The sequence below is a fragment of the Lonchura striata genome, chromosome Z (assembly GCF_050655825.1).
Source record: "Lonchura striata isolate lonStrDom1 chromosome Z, ASM5065582v1, whole genome shotgun sequence".
Classification (NCBI taxonomy): Eukaryota; Metazoa; Chordata; class Aves; order Passeriformes; family Estrildidae; genus Lonchura; species Lonchura striata.
In genome coordinates this window covers 18,929,935-18,944,464 of record NC_140740.1, presented here as the reverse complement: position 1 = coordinate 18,944,464, position 14,530 = coordinate 18,929,935, and the positions used below count along the sequence as shown (strand labels likewise).

Below are 14,530 nucleotides of genomic sequence, written 5' to 3'. Positions count from 1 at the left end.
GCATAACCAACAAACTCCTTATTCTTTAAAAGAGATTCTCATGCTGGACAGGACAATTGCAGTGTGTTGTAGGTGTCTTGCTTTCTCTCCTTTTTTTTAACTGTTAACCTTTTTCAAAGTTTGCAGTTGTAAACAGTTTAGAACTAGACAGCAGTTTGAGAAATACAAGGCGAGGGATGGCCTAACTTCTATGCTGTGTTCTGCTTCATGTAGGAAATCGGGCTTCAAGGGTCACCATGAAACACAGATCCTTTTTAAGCTTCCATCCTTGTGCGAGAAAGTGATATTAAGTCTGGCATATAAGTCCACATCCTAATTATGTGATCAGTATGGGAAGAGGACTACTGCTTTGTTGCTGTATTCTCTCATTATCTTCAGAACCACTTTGGAAATCAAAGTGACCAAGTTTCATCTGTTATTTAAGATTTCTTTATTCCAGACATTTGTGTCTGCTTGAATAAATCAAAAAAGTTGTTGCCACCACATAGGAGCCACACCTTAGGCTCTATAGCTCCAATATAAAGATTGAAAAAAAATTCACTTTTTCCAGGCAGAAAAGAAATTTCAAGTCATTCATAAAAGAGCTGTCTGCTACAAAGTACTCAGTTTAAGATGTCTTCCATAATTTTTGCTTGTGAATGTCTCAGAAGCAGAACCAGATTTTCAGAAAAAGTCTAGAGGGATAAAAAAATAAATAAAGTAACCTACTTTTAAAGCATCTTGGGCAATCCTTAGCCCTGATTCCTGCCTCTGTTCTGCAGCAATTCAGATCTATACATATCTCACTCAAGCTGACATCCAAGCCCATCTCTACCAAAAAGTTTTGTGTTGTCTTCTGCACTGATGGAGTTTTATTAGTGACTCAGAGATTAGGGTTGATCCTCTGATGTTTTGGGTGAATGTCTAAAATAACAAAACTTGGCATTGGTATTTCTTTTATGAAAAAACTGGCATTGATATTTCTAAGCCATCCCACCCAGATATGTTTTTCTCTTACTTTCTGTCCCAGCTCAAAAAAAATATACTCTCAGAGAAATTAAACATCTCCAGGACAAAGACAGATATGACACATATAAAGATTATATGCTTGGGTCCAGAACTGCTCATGGACCCATTCACAAGTGTTATGCTCATAGTAAAATTAGCAAATTGTTTTGGTGGGGAAGTACTTGTTCCTACTGAGGCAAAATTTCCTGAAATGTTAGTACAGGAGACACCTAAATGGTTGTATACACTTATACGTACATTAATGAAGGATGATAGATAAGAGCCAGGCTGAAAATCAGTGGCAGCGTTCAAATGATATATCTCACAGTAACATTGGCCACCTCCACCAGCAGGAGACAAGGAGGGAGATTCACCCCAGATGATTACCTAGGGTAAATCTCACTGCTTTGAGGGAAAGGAAGAAAAGGGTAAAGGTTCTTTATCCACAGTCCCACAGCTTTTCTTTCAGTGACAGCTGCGGGAAACTGGCAACTGTTCTATTAAAATTTACAAAGGCCTATATCCACAGCATAGACATATCTAACTGTATGCATGAGAAGCTCTCTCTTGCTCATTTCAGACTTTATTTTAAATATTCAGATAGGAAAACACAAGGAAGGATTGAGCTTAAGTAGCTAAAATATTATAAAAATATCAGGATGTTGTTCTGAAACTTTCTGACTTCCCCATTATGGTAAATTGTATCTTATATGGGTTTGGGTTTTTTTCCTTTTTTCTCAGATTATTCAGTGTAGCACTTCTATTGGCACACACCAACACCTTTAAAACAAAGGTGGCTCATGGTTGCACTATTGCTTATTGTAGGAGAAACTTGTTAATGCCTTTATTTGTAAAGTTCAGGCCACAGGATTAGTGTGCACCTGTTTGTACAAAATGTCAGTATCTGTCTACAATAGCTTGTATTTCACACACTAGAAAACAGCACAAATCTAGGCTCAGTAACAACAACTACAACAGAAATAAGTTAATTTTGGAAGTTATAGTAAAAAAGGGCAGTCCCAGCTGGGAAGAAATTATGATGTCTGGCTCCAGATCAGAAGGCTAAAGGATAGCTTTATTAAAATTATACTATATTACATTAATATACTATTTAAATAGAGACTATCCTATTCTACATACATACTTCTTACTTCCCTATCAACTAACTAACTCGTGACTTCTCTGCTGAGAGTCCGAGTACTGAGAGCTGGATTGGTCACTGAACACAAACAACCTTCACCAGAATCCAATCAAGCAATCACTTCAGGTAAACAATCTCCATACCACACTCCACATGGAGAAAATAAAGGAGCAGAGATAAAGATTGTTTTCTCTTCTCCTCTCTGTGCTTTTCCTGAGAGACAGAATTATGTGAATGCCACAGGAACTAATCTGAGAATTTTGAACTTAGTTTTTTCCTTCACTTTATTCTACCCTACTCATCCACATCACAACCCTGCTAACTCTAAGGGGATTCCATCAGAGGTGAAATCAACTTGCACACGGTTTTCCAAGCCAGAACTGTGCTTGCCCCTGACAGAAGTAAGGCTGACACAAGCTCAGTGCACCAGCACACTCTGTATTCATCAGCAAAGATCCAAGCACTTTTTAAAGCTTTATTTGTGGGAAAGCGATCATTCTTCACAACAGCACTTCTTACCTACAAGGTTAAGCACTAGGTGAGTTTCACTTCTTAGGTGAGATGCTCAGTCTTCCAAAATGCTTTTTTGCTTTCTTTGACTTTGTTTCCCCCAGCTTCAGATTTGTTCAGTGAAATTAAGGGACAGAGATCTGAAATTGAGTAATTGCTTTTTAGGTCCTCGCTAACTCTTTCATATGCTGTGCAGCTGCTGATGTATGTTTGTACTAGCACTGTGGAATGGAGTCTTGGGAATAAGGAATCTGATTTCAGAGAAACTAGACCCAGCTTCAAACACGTGAGTAACTGTCCCCAGCTGATAGAACTTTTAGTGAAGGAAAACAATGATGAAGAAGTACACCAGCAATATCTTATATTACTCCTCTGCAATGCTTTTCAAAACTTTGTTCTCATTTATCGACTCAGGCATTCTGTTTCTAGAATCTCCCTTTTGTTGATTTTACCTTTTCTGTTAGTTTAGGGGCGTGATTGTAGATTTCAGTGTGAGACCATATTACATCTAAGCACATTATATTCACTTTTATAGCAGGGGAGAGGAGGAGGCAGGATGAGGATAAAAACCTCTTGTAATTAAAAAAATACTTGCTGTCCTATGCAGAATGGGAAACCTATTTGAGATCTAATAGGAAAAATATAATTAATAGAGTTTAAAAGGTTATTATCCTCTAATTATGAGGTAGCCCATAGTTTTTTCACTGATGTATTTATGTAATACAGTTAATCTAGTTTGGCCATGTTTGGCCAAACAGCTGGCTGAAAGAAAACCTTAGGCCACTAAAATACATGCTCAAAAATTCAAGAAAAGACTGAAAATAGCAAAGTGCAAGAGGTTATAATGGAAACTTATGTGCTTCAGAATATACTTTTTCAAACAAAGAGGAAAAGAAGAAGTCCACCTTACATTCTACCTAATACCAGTTTCATTTTTTACTTTTAGAACCAGGTCCAGATTCTGACAGCTGTAGATCTAGACACTCCTGTGTGAAAATTCCAGGACTGAACTAAATCAATATACATACACCAGTGATGTCGTTCCAATTTACACCAGCTAAAGGTATCTATATGAACAGACCTCCCAATGCATGTTATTGACACATTATAAGGTTTCTGCCTTTCATATGCAGAAGAATTTTCTTTTTTCTCTGAACTTTCCAAGCACAATTTCCTGACACTAATAGGTTGGGAAGGTTTTGTGAAAGTTGTTCTATGAGCAGGAAGAGATCATCACCAGCTTGTTTGTTCTGAGTGTATGATGGATGAAATGTCAGAAATAATTCCACAGGGTACTGATGTCTAATTCCAGAGAACAAAAACCTGCATTTGAAATCCCTCTGCAGGTTTAATCTGCCCAAATGAATCCTTGTTGCAATATCATTTGTTACTTTTGCAAACAGTAATAAAGTAATGTGACAAATTATAAAACAAGAGTAAAGAGACCCTGGAATTATTAAATATCATTCACAACTGAATTTAACTGATACATTTATATTGATAGAAAGAGCTTTCTTTAGTCTTGGACACTTAAGGCAGTGAACACCTTTGGACTGCAAAAACTTCAGTAGTACCTGGGGACACAAGAACACTCAGGAATCCAGTGTTTGATGCTCAGCTCCTTCTGGTGGCTATAACTAGGGTGGGACTGTTTCTCTGGAATTGACAATGTGAAATAGTGAGTCTGGTAGCAAGGCAAGACCTTTCTATATTTTCATAACAATAAAACAATATATTCAGCAGCAAACAGAAAACCAGTTGGTCTTCTCACCTCTAGGGTCACATTAAGAGGCTAGAAGGGCAGCCTTCCTCAGGAATGGGAAAATTTAGATGGCTCAAGAGACCAGCAAAAAAGAGATCAGAGGGGAAAAGACTATATAAATTCAAATGAAATTCTGATTTGACATTTACTACAGACAGTAAATAATTATTTACTTAATATAATGCAAGACTAAGTCTTCCCTTAACTTCTATGGCCTCCCAGACACTAAAACCAATTATAAAACCTTGACAGTTATTTTAAGATCTGCCTGTACTTATTAATTTCTAAATATCTAAGTCCAGAAAGAGGAGGAAGAATACCCCAACCCTGAAATGTTCTCTGATTTTCCAAGCATCATTGTGCACCTAAAAACAGAGTGCAGGGGAAAGGCTTATCCTCAGCCTGTATGAAATGACACACAGGGAATTTGATAGCTGTCCATATCTCCCACTGCATTATTGGTATTGGAAGCTATTCTGCAAAGACCTTTGTTGTCAGCTCACTCCTGTTGCAAGTAGGAGTACACCTATAATAGAAAATTATGTTTCCACTGTTGTGGATTTCCTCTTACAACATTTCATTCCTAGCTGTGTGGTCAGATTATGCTTCTCCCTTTATTTACCAGAGCTGAATTTTAGTTATAAGGTAAAAATGCTAATATAAGAAGTATAAGTATCACACAAATTTGTAAAATCACTGTTCCATCTGAGCAATAAAACAGCTGCTCCCCTGGAACAGAAATAATGCAGAGGAGTGTATTGTAATTTAGCTGACTTCTTTTACTGTTTGGGGTTTTTTTCTGTAAGGAAGATAAGTACAGACCTGGATAAAATGAGGAGTGCTTCACAAGGTCCTTGACTAGACAGAGGTACATAGGATTCACTTGGTATAAAGATGTAAGCTATTCTTTAAAAGGGTTTGAGATAATATTCTACCTATTGTACTTTATGGATATTTTCATTATGCATATACTTGTGTAATCCTTTTTGGATCCTACTAATCTCTTGGCCTAAGTTACACCTAGTAGTAATTAGTTCAACAGGTTAATTGCAGTTTTTGTTTGGAAAAAAAAAAGAGAGAGAGAAGGAAAATTAAAACTTCCTTTGATTATATTTTTTTCTCCTTACTACTTATTTTCTTGATTGGATAAACAAAGAACCTGTTTTACCTTCTCAGTACAATTCCTTATCTCAAATAGTGCTATTTTATATTCCTCTTACTCTTTTCTGTCAATTGAATATCTTCAATGTCTATTCAACAAAAACATGTGTGTTCCATACATTTTTTGCAAGGCACAGTTCATGTCATGTGGGTCAGCAGAAAACAGTGAAACCATGTCACTGTGTCATCCCAAGGCTGTGTATGCTTACACGAGGCAGTCTTTAAATAAACAGAAATTATCCTGGGAGCAGAGAGTGCAACTGAAAGGATTCCCTGACCCCTAAAGCCATGAGCTCCCTTTCATCTTCACTCACTGGTTTCTTGGTGAATACTGAATCCTCCCGTTGACTAGAGCCTTTTCTCTAAAGGGCAGGAAACAAGGGTCTGAGCAGCTCAAGGCAGAAGGGGAAATGGGACCCACGTGTCTCCTCTTCCTCTGTGACAGCTCTGACAATAGGGCTATTGCACTACAAGAAGAGGGCAGGCACTATCACTTTCTGCCCTCTTCCCAAAATATTTTAACAGAAAACAGTATTTCCCTTCTCAGTTTTATGAGAAACAAACAAACAAAAAACAGCTGAAAATATCTACACTCATGAGATTGTTTGTCTACTGAGTGAATAGATGCTTCTCTCTGCTGTTTTGAACAGGTTATGAAGGGCAGGGTAGGAAATGTGTAGTTTACTCAGCACTGTGGATTGCATGCTGGAGCCACCTGCATGGTATCAGCTTTGGATGCACTTCAGTCCAGGTCACCTTGGTGTCTTCAGAAGTCAGCAACCCAGAGCCTGCCTCTCTTACACAGTGGTGGGTTGATCTCTCTCCTTCACCAGCAGAAAAAGGACTCTGGACTGCCAAACATTTTGAAGGTTAAAATAGAGTAAAAACCAACTATTCTGTAGTTTTCAAGGCAGTAGGGCCAACTGAAGCTTCAAAATCAGACTTGAGACCCTAGCAAGGAAATACAGACCTGGCTTTACATTCTTGCATTATTGCTATGACACAATTTGGGAGCCACCAACATAGTTTTTAACCTGAGCCTCTTCAGCTCATACTAGAGCCTCTGTTGTTAGCTTTGCCTAATAGCAATGCACTTCAGCACAATGTTCATTTATAGTTGTAACTATTTTTAGTATTTCAAGACTTATTTCTAAACCTTATGGCAAAGTTTCTTTGTATCAGTGGATGGAGAAATATAGAACACATCATTCTTTGCTATTGAGGTCATCAGTCATGATAGTAATTTCACTAACATGAAAAAGTGACAGAAACTTCCCAAACCATATCAAAACACTGCCACATCAAGCATGATTTGGATGACCCAAAGTAGTTCCCAAAACAGTGAGTTATTCCTCACAAGAATAGGTCTACAAATACCAAGAGAATTGGATTCAATTGAGTAGTTATTCAGCTTTGTTGAGTTCTGCTGAACTCCAATTCCCTTTTCTAATTTTAACTGTGCTTTTAGCTAGATTTACTACATGTTTGAAAGAGTTTATCAGTCTGTGTCCTCACCTGATGGGAAAGACCAAGACTGTACTACAGTATGATTCCATTTGGAGGAACTATGCTGTGATACCTGAGGAGCAGGCTTACCTTTGTAAGTGCTATTGATAACACAGCTGGGTAAGGCTGGAGGCTGCAGACTGCTCCTCTTTTTCAGTCCAAAGACATGTCGGTCTTGGTCTCGGGCCTGTGTAAACGATCTGTGAATCATGATCTCTCTTGCTCTGCTTGAAAAGCAAAATAGTTTTCTGTTCAGTGAAGGATAATTTTAACAAATTCAGTATTTACACACTAAACATCTCAGTTACATATTCATATTTTTTTTAATTACCTTCTTCAACAAGGTGAAACCCCTTTTATGGTAATCACTATCAATAAGGCACACTATAAGAAAAGATAATAAGGGTTAGATAGTTTGTTCTCTACTTGCAGTGGGTTGTAAACTCTCACAGCTCCTAAGTCTTTAAAGTCCCTTGAAAATGCTGCACAGCTATCACTCTTCTCCCCACCTCATAAAGGCATATCCCTTAAGGCTTTAACTACAACCAGGTGAAGTTTTAAATGCCTCAAATGCCTTATTTGGCAGCCTAGACCTAGAAGCCTAGCTACATGGGCACTCTCACACCACAACCTGAATAAGTTCCTCCTGGGCTGGTAGCAGAAAATGATTCTCAAGCATGTCCCTTATGGGAAGGGAAGCACTATACTCTCTCAAGAGTGCAGCCAGCATGTGTGACAGAGACAGAAACAAACTTGTACAGCACTTGAATCACTGAATCCCACCCTTGCACTCAGGTCATAATTATTTTATGAAATTATAAAAATATCACTGAAGTTTTAGCTTGACAAGCTTTGCTACTTTCTGATGGTCCATATTTGTAAATTACACCGTAAGTACTGCAATCGTTATTTGTAAAGTTTACAAGGACATTATCTTTAATTTTGTCATAACTACCCACAAATCTCAACTAGCCTGCATAACATTATCTACTTCAGAATGCTTTCTAATGGAACATGTGTGCCAGAGAGGAAAATGCTCCTATAGCAGCAGAGAGCTGTGGGGTTTTTGTGAAGAAGACCACGACTGCAAATTAATCCTGTGAGTACTCCTAATATAACATACAGATCCAGGAGAACAAATAAATCTCTTTTAGCTGATAAGCACTGCATTAAAGATCTTGACTCTGGCAGCTGTCAGTGCCCCTTTCTGCTGATAACCACAAAGGACCAAGCCAGGCAGGGAACATGTGGGCATCTTGAAGGAGGGATAACCACCTGCCCCTAGTTTCACATGGAGCAGCTGGGCTGTTCCAGTCATCCTTGGGAAGTGTTCTATCTCTCCAAGGGATTGTTAATGAGGCATTTCAGATTCTTTAAGACCCACAAAGTCAAAATGTGCTGTCCAGTTATCCCACTAAAGGCATAGCCTAGCTTGACCCAAAAACTGGAGTCAAATCCTTTCATGATCTGACCCTGATATATTTCATTTCTTTGCACTAAAAAATGAACTAGAAAGAGATGCAAATTTTTATGGCACTAAGCATTTCTTTCTTTTTTTTTCCATGTCTTACTACTCAATACAAGCACAACATATGCTGTTAGATGGGCCCATTAATTGCAGTATCTCACCAGACCTTTAAAATGAAAGCTACTGCCTCTGGTGGTTTACATGGAACAGAGATATACAACCTCCTAAAATATCTGTAGTAGCCCCAAGTTAAGAGCCAGTATTTTTAAAATCCTTTTAGTTATATTAATACTCCCTTTTTTTTCTGGAATGTAGTTTGCCAATATAATTTGCAATTATTACTTTGCATAATAAATTCATGATTTTGAGCTTCTGACTCTGAAAAGCAAATCACTCTGAATATATTATCCATGGGAAATGAATTTGTTTGTGCATTTCACCCAGATATATACACAAAATATTCCCTGTCCTGGGGTAGAAGAGAAAGGTGGGATAGATTTTTATAAAAGGAGGATTGAGACAATTTTTACTAATAAAATCCTACCTAAGCAAAACTCTTATAGCAAAAAATCTCCTGGCAGAAGGCCTGTCAGTGGGCTGTGTCCAAGACCTTAGTCTGAACAGCAGCCAGGGACATTGCAGAACAAGCCCAGCATGGCTTATCAACTTTCTCCTCCAACTCCTCGCCCCACTCAGCCAGCTTAGGACCTTGTGCCAGAGTGCTTCCCCAGCCTCTTACAAATACCTTGTTTACTCCTCTGGAATGCTTTGAAGAATGCATCTAGGCTGCCTAACCCCATCCAAACACTTTTCCTGAAGGGAAGTAAAGAGCAAGGACAATTAACAGTAGCACCATGCTGCTACATTGTCAGTCCACGCTTAATTCACTGCCTACCATAAACACTGTCTTGAGTTTTAGTGTGTTAAAGCATATGCACTCATTAGCTATGTGCAACATAACAATGGATGTGGACTTTTTCTGTTTGCCTCAGTCCCATGAGTTAATTCCAGTAGCTGTGCTTTCCTTTATTTTTCCCAATGTTCAAAACTGTGCTGTCAGCTTCATGCAATTCTTTTCCTTGTTAGCTCAGTTCCCAGGCTGAAAATTTTTATCTGCTATAATTTTCATTTAGGCTAACAACTTACTTGTTGGGCTGCTCATTTGCATAAATAGCCATGAGGGTTTGCTGAGAATGTTAGCCAGGAGGCAGTTTCTTGATAGTGTTTTGCTGCTGCAGTTTCAGAAAAAGAATATTATAATAATTAGAAACAGTGAGCCAGTGTGCATGCTTTCGAGGTCAGACACAATTTCTTTCATGTTAACATGAAACCACATGATGAATTTTATGGTGTATTGATGTGTTCTGAGAGTCATATCCTGCACTGATTTGCAGGTCATGTTATTTCATTTACTTAACTGCTATTGCGTGGAGTGAAAATGGGTGAAGAATTTTACCTTTTTATCTCTGTAAGTGTTTCTCAAGCAGCCTTAGAAATCCTCCCTATTTCTTTTATAATTCCATCAGTTATTAAATGTTCATATTTGGAGGTATAATCTGACTTGGTAAAATTATTCATGTGTCTTTTACTCCCATTGATACTTTTGGCATGGCAAACAGGCAGATCTGAGTACAACAATAAGATATCGAGCTGCACACAATGTTCATTTGCCTCTGTGCAGACCAATGACTGCATGTGAATATAGTATTCAGTAGTGCATGAGGAAATGTTTTTATTAGGCTTTTTTAATTCTTTTGCAAGGCACAAAGGACTATAGTAACTTTTTCTCTTTTTTTTTTCCTTAAGAAATAAGTCTGCCGCTTCCATATACGATATTAAAACTCTGCTGCTCCCATATCTTTCATTTATGTAGTCAATGCTGAGATCTCAGCCAAGGGCACAGCCTAGGCATTTGCATGTCAAGATGAAAATAATCCATTTTGATCCTCTATAGAAAAGGAGGAATAGAGGAAGAATAAAAATAGAGGAAGAAGCTCAGAAAACATTACCCATCTCTCTCTGCCATGGGAATAGCATACCAGAGAAGGGTGTGATACTTGCAGTGCCTGTCTGAAATGCTGGGAACCACACAAAGAGGAATTCAAGCACAACAGAAGTTATCCTGATGAAAACTGCATCTGTGCTGATCAGAAGAGGAAAAAAAAAAAAGACAAAAAAAGGACTACAGAAATAAAGGCTGACTTCTTCCCATCTAGTGGTAGCACTTAAATCAGATGTCTAAAATATAGATGTTTTGACCATAGTTGTTCAGTGGAGAGAGAGAGGACCAAGGTATTGCATCAAATTAAAATTAAGATGGATTAAGCAGATACTAAAAATATTAAATGTTGTGTCGATTTGCAGCTAGGTATGCACTGTTGTGCTTGGCCAACAGATCTGTGTTTTTAGAATATATTATGTAGCTGACACAGATCTGGCTGGGCACTGTGATGCTCAAATCAAGCAGTGTGTGCCTATCTGCCATAATACCTCCTTTTATTCAGGAGACAGATCAATTCATCAATTCAGAAAGCCTTTATACAGTGGAAAGGACCACGGCTCTCTCTGTAGTTCTGCAGAGGCACAGGCAGCCAGCTTGCATCGTGCATGTGTGGCAGGCTGGGCTTCTCCCAGGAGCTGCATTGATGGTAGGCTGTGGAGCACATGCCTTTTCACCATCCCTATGCTCACCTCTAGATATCATTTTCCTATGACTATGGAATAGCAAGAGTAACTTAATCTAAATACAGTAGTTACTTTATTGCAGCCTTTGGCTGAACCAGCGTGAAAGGACAATACCATTCTGAACCCACATCTCTGAGCAAGTTTACCCAGGGCTCCCCTCAAGACTCAACACCCACTCTAGATTCTGCAGCCATTAACTGATGTTAGCTTAAAAGTCCTTGTAAGTGATAGGCACAGGTTGTGAAGTCCAAACACATACCAAGATTAATTAACAGGAACCCAGAGAGTAAAGCTGCAAAAAGAAAAATACTGATGAGATAAATAAACAGTCTTTTTGTACTGCCCTACCTTTCCTTAGACCATCAGTCTTTAGAGATGATGCCATTCTATGCTTGCACATCTGCAAACACCAACAGTCACAATTTTATAAAATGCTCCCACACAGCTTATTCCCACACAAACATTCAGCTTGCATTACAGTGTGCTGCTTTCACTTTCTCAGATCCTGAGGAAATTAAAAGGCCCTTTGGACTGAAAAGCAAGAAAAATTAAGAAAAGTCCTGGAATTTTGAAAAGCAAGTAATATGAAACTGTGGAAAATCATTTGCAAGAGATCCATAGACTTAGGGAGAAATCTGTTACAGACTAAGTTTTATTTGGGTAGCAACACTGATGAACAGATATTGGGATTTGTGTTTTTCATTATTCTTTGGTTGTAATCCCGATTTTAAATGTGCCCTTTATTTAATGCTAGAACCTTCAGATCCAGCATACCCAGTCTGTAAGATTGAAATGTGGGAGCCAGGAAAATAGTATACTCTCTATCTCTCTTTTTTGCCCTTGTTAATCCTCCTCGGGATTTCCTTCTATCAAACTTTCATTTTTTTCTCTTACTCTTTTCCAAAGCAGAACTGTTCCCATGCTCTTCTTCCTCAGCTCACCTAAGAGTTATCCAGGGCCCTTGTTAAGGCTGAGATCTTCCCTGCAGCAAATTCCTTTTTAACTCTCCTGTATACTGGGTGGGAGGCAGAGATTCAAAATCTGCAAAAATAATATGTGCTAAAATTTGCGGAAGGAATAAAATTAATGCATATGCCATGGCACTACCCTGTACTACTTCCCATCTGGGAGGAAAGAAACAGGCATTTCAGCTTAATAATATGCATGGTTTTCCCATTAGATTCTAGAGTCTCTTAATGTAGATACACATCATTTTTTGGATATCAACAAACCACTTGAAGTATTATTTATACTCAAGGCTAGAATGACTGCCATGAGAATAATTGTGTAAAAGCTCGAATAGGAAAACAAAATTAACATTGCTGAATGGTATTCAGGCCTCAGTGATTTGGCAAACTTAGAAAAGTTCACATGTCAGTTAAATGACAGATATGAGCCATTGCAAAAAATATAGTGGTATTTCTTGAAAATATCTGATAGAGTAAAGGTTAATGTTATTAACATTCTGCTTGGTATGTAGTTGGTGTGAATGCAATATGTTCTTTTTTATTTCTGTTTTCAAATATCAATGATGACTTTATTTTTTTTTAGTAGTGTTTAAGGATGCACTGTTTGTTTGTTTGTTTGTTTCTTTAAATAATTAAAGCTGTTAATTAAAGTTTGAAAGAAAGAGGTACATATTAAATCTCAACCAACATTACTAAGCCTGCAATACTAATGTCTCCATCAGTCATTACAGTATTTTATTATTCTTGGTTAAATTCAAATTCATTTTGTGCTTTTCTCTTTGGGGTTCAAGAGCTGATGTTTTGTAATCAGTCTTTCCCCAGCTTCATTGGGACATATGATGGTTTAGATTTCTCTTTATGCCCTGAATCAGTATAAAATTTTTGAAACATGCCAAAGAAGGAGGCAGCACATACTGAGTGTAAGGAACCCATGTGCAAGCAAGAGATATGTGATAGCCAATCTGATATTGGTCATATGAGTTAGCCTGTCCTTAACAGGCTACCTGTGTCAATCTTTTAAACAAAGGCATATTGCCTCCATCATCCCTTACTGGTAACTTAAGTTCTGCATCTTGCTTTTCATTTGCTTTTCTGTCGTCCTTCTCCCAAGTCTGTTTCATGAGTATTGGTTTCCTCTCACATCCCCAGAAGGAAACTGCAAAGGGTGCTGTAATTTTCATAAGTACAGATGATTCCAGAAGTTCTCCCAGCATGTGTGTGTCTCTGATTACTCATTTACTCTCTGGTTAATGTTGAAGGAGCACAGGTAAAAAAATCTTGCCTTTTCCAGATAGGTTGGAGCTATGTTCAAGTGGAGAGGTGTGAACATTGCATATAAAGTCCTCTGAATGGTGAGAATCTGGGAGAGGGCCACCAAGAAGAGCATGGTAACGAGAAAAGTGGCATTTAACTACCAACTAGTATTTCAGAGCAATAAGTAAAATAGCCTGGTAAAAATTCATGCTGTGCTGACAAATAGTAGTTACAAACAAATGTCAGATCAGGACAACAGTGGCCCACATTTGAGATATTAAATGAAAGGCAACAAAGTCACTGCCACTCCATGCACCACTTTGGACAGTGATCCCAACCCAGGCATGCTGGAGGTTGATCTGCTGTGCTTCTGCACATTAGTGGATGCAGAGCTGCCAGGTGTGACAACTTTTGAGCAGACTTTTCTGTGTCCATTCTTGTTGCATACCTTTGCCTGACAATGAGCAACGTGTATCCTGTTGATAACTAGCAGGCATTTTTTACCTTTCACATGACATCAGGCACCATTGCAAATCACTTTTGTGAAAAGCAGTACACATGGCCTAAAAGTAAGTGAATTTTCTACTCAAACCACTCATTCAGATTTTGACACCACCCCCCCACCTCCTCCATTCTGACCATTCTCGTAATCCACTTGATTTCAAAACTATGAAGACTTTGATTTCAGTCATTTTTCACCCTTTAAATCTCATTTCTTATCCCCTAACTCAATTAACACAGCTTAGTTAAAATTGTTGCAAACATCTTTTTTGGTATTATCCTCTTAATCATAATTTTAAAATTAATGGAATATATAATAATCTGTACTCATGATGTAATCAGAAATTTTTTATCCTATGAAAGCTATTTAATAATATTCTAAACTACTCATCATTTCATTAAGGTTATTAGAAGGCCAGAAATTAGATAGAAAGAAAGAAAGAAAGATGAATAAAGAAGAAATCTGAAGTCTGTAACCATTGTTTCTAAAACTAATCACCACATTACATTAAGGCCTTCCAAAACTAAAGTGGTAATACATCTTTTCTCCCAAAAGGTTTTGCTTTAGAGATGTGCTTTTATGTTTC

The 14,530-nt window shown here is 38.0% G+C and overlaps 1 protein-coding gene across 1 annotated transcript in view; it reads right to left on the bottom strand.

Annotated features, from left to right (window-relative positions):
• Positions 1-14,530, bottom strand: part of LOC116184592 (uncharacterized) — a 71,641-nt gene that overhangs the window by 35,152 nt on the left and 21,959 nt on the right. Inside the window, exons 5-7 of the mRNA XM_085567984.1 lie at positions 9,682-9,767; positions 7,399-7,451; positions 7,158-7,291 (exon numbers count right to left, since the gene is read on the bottom strand). Coding sequence (XP_085424110.1) covers positions 7,169-7,291; positions 7,399-7,451; positions 9,682-9,767 — 262 coding nt within the window. The 3' untranslated portion in view covers positions 7,158-7,168. The remainder of the gene's footprint in view (positions 1-7,157; positions 7,292-7,398; positions 7,452-9,681; positions 9,768-14,530) is intronic.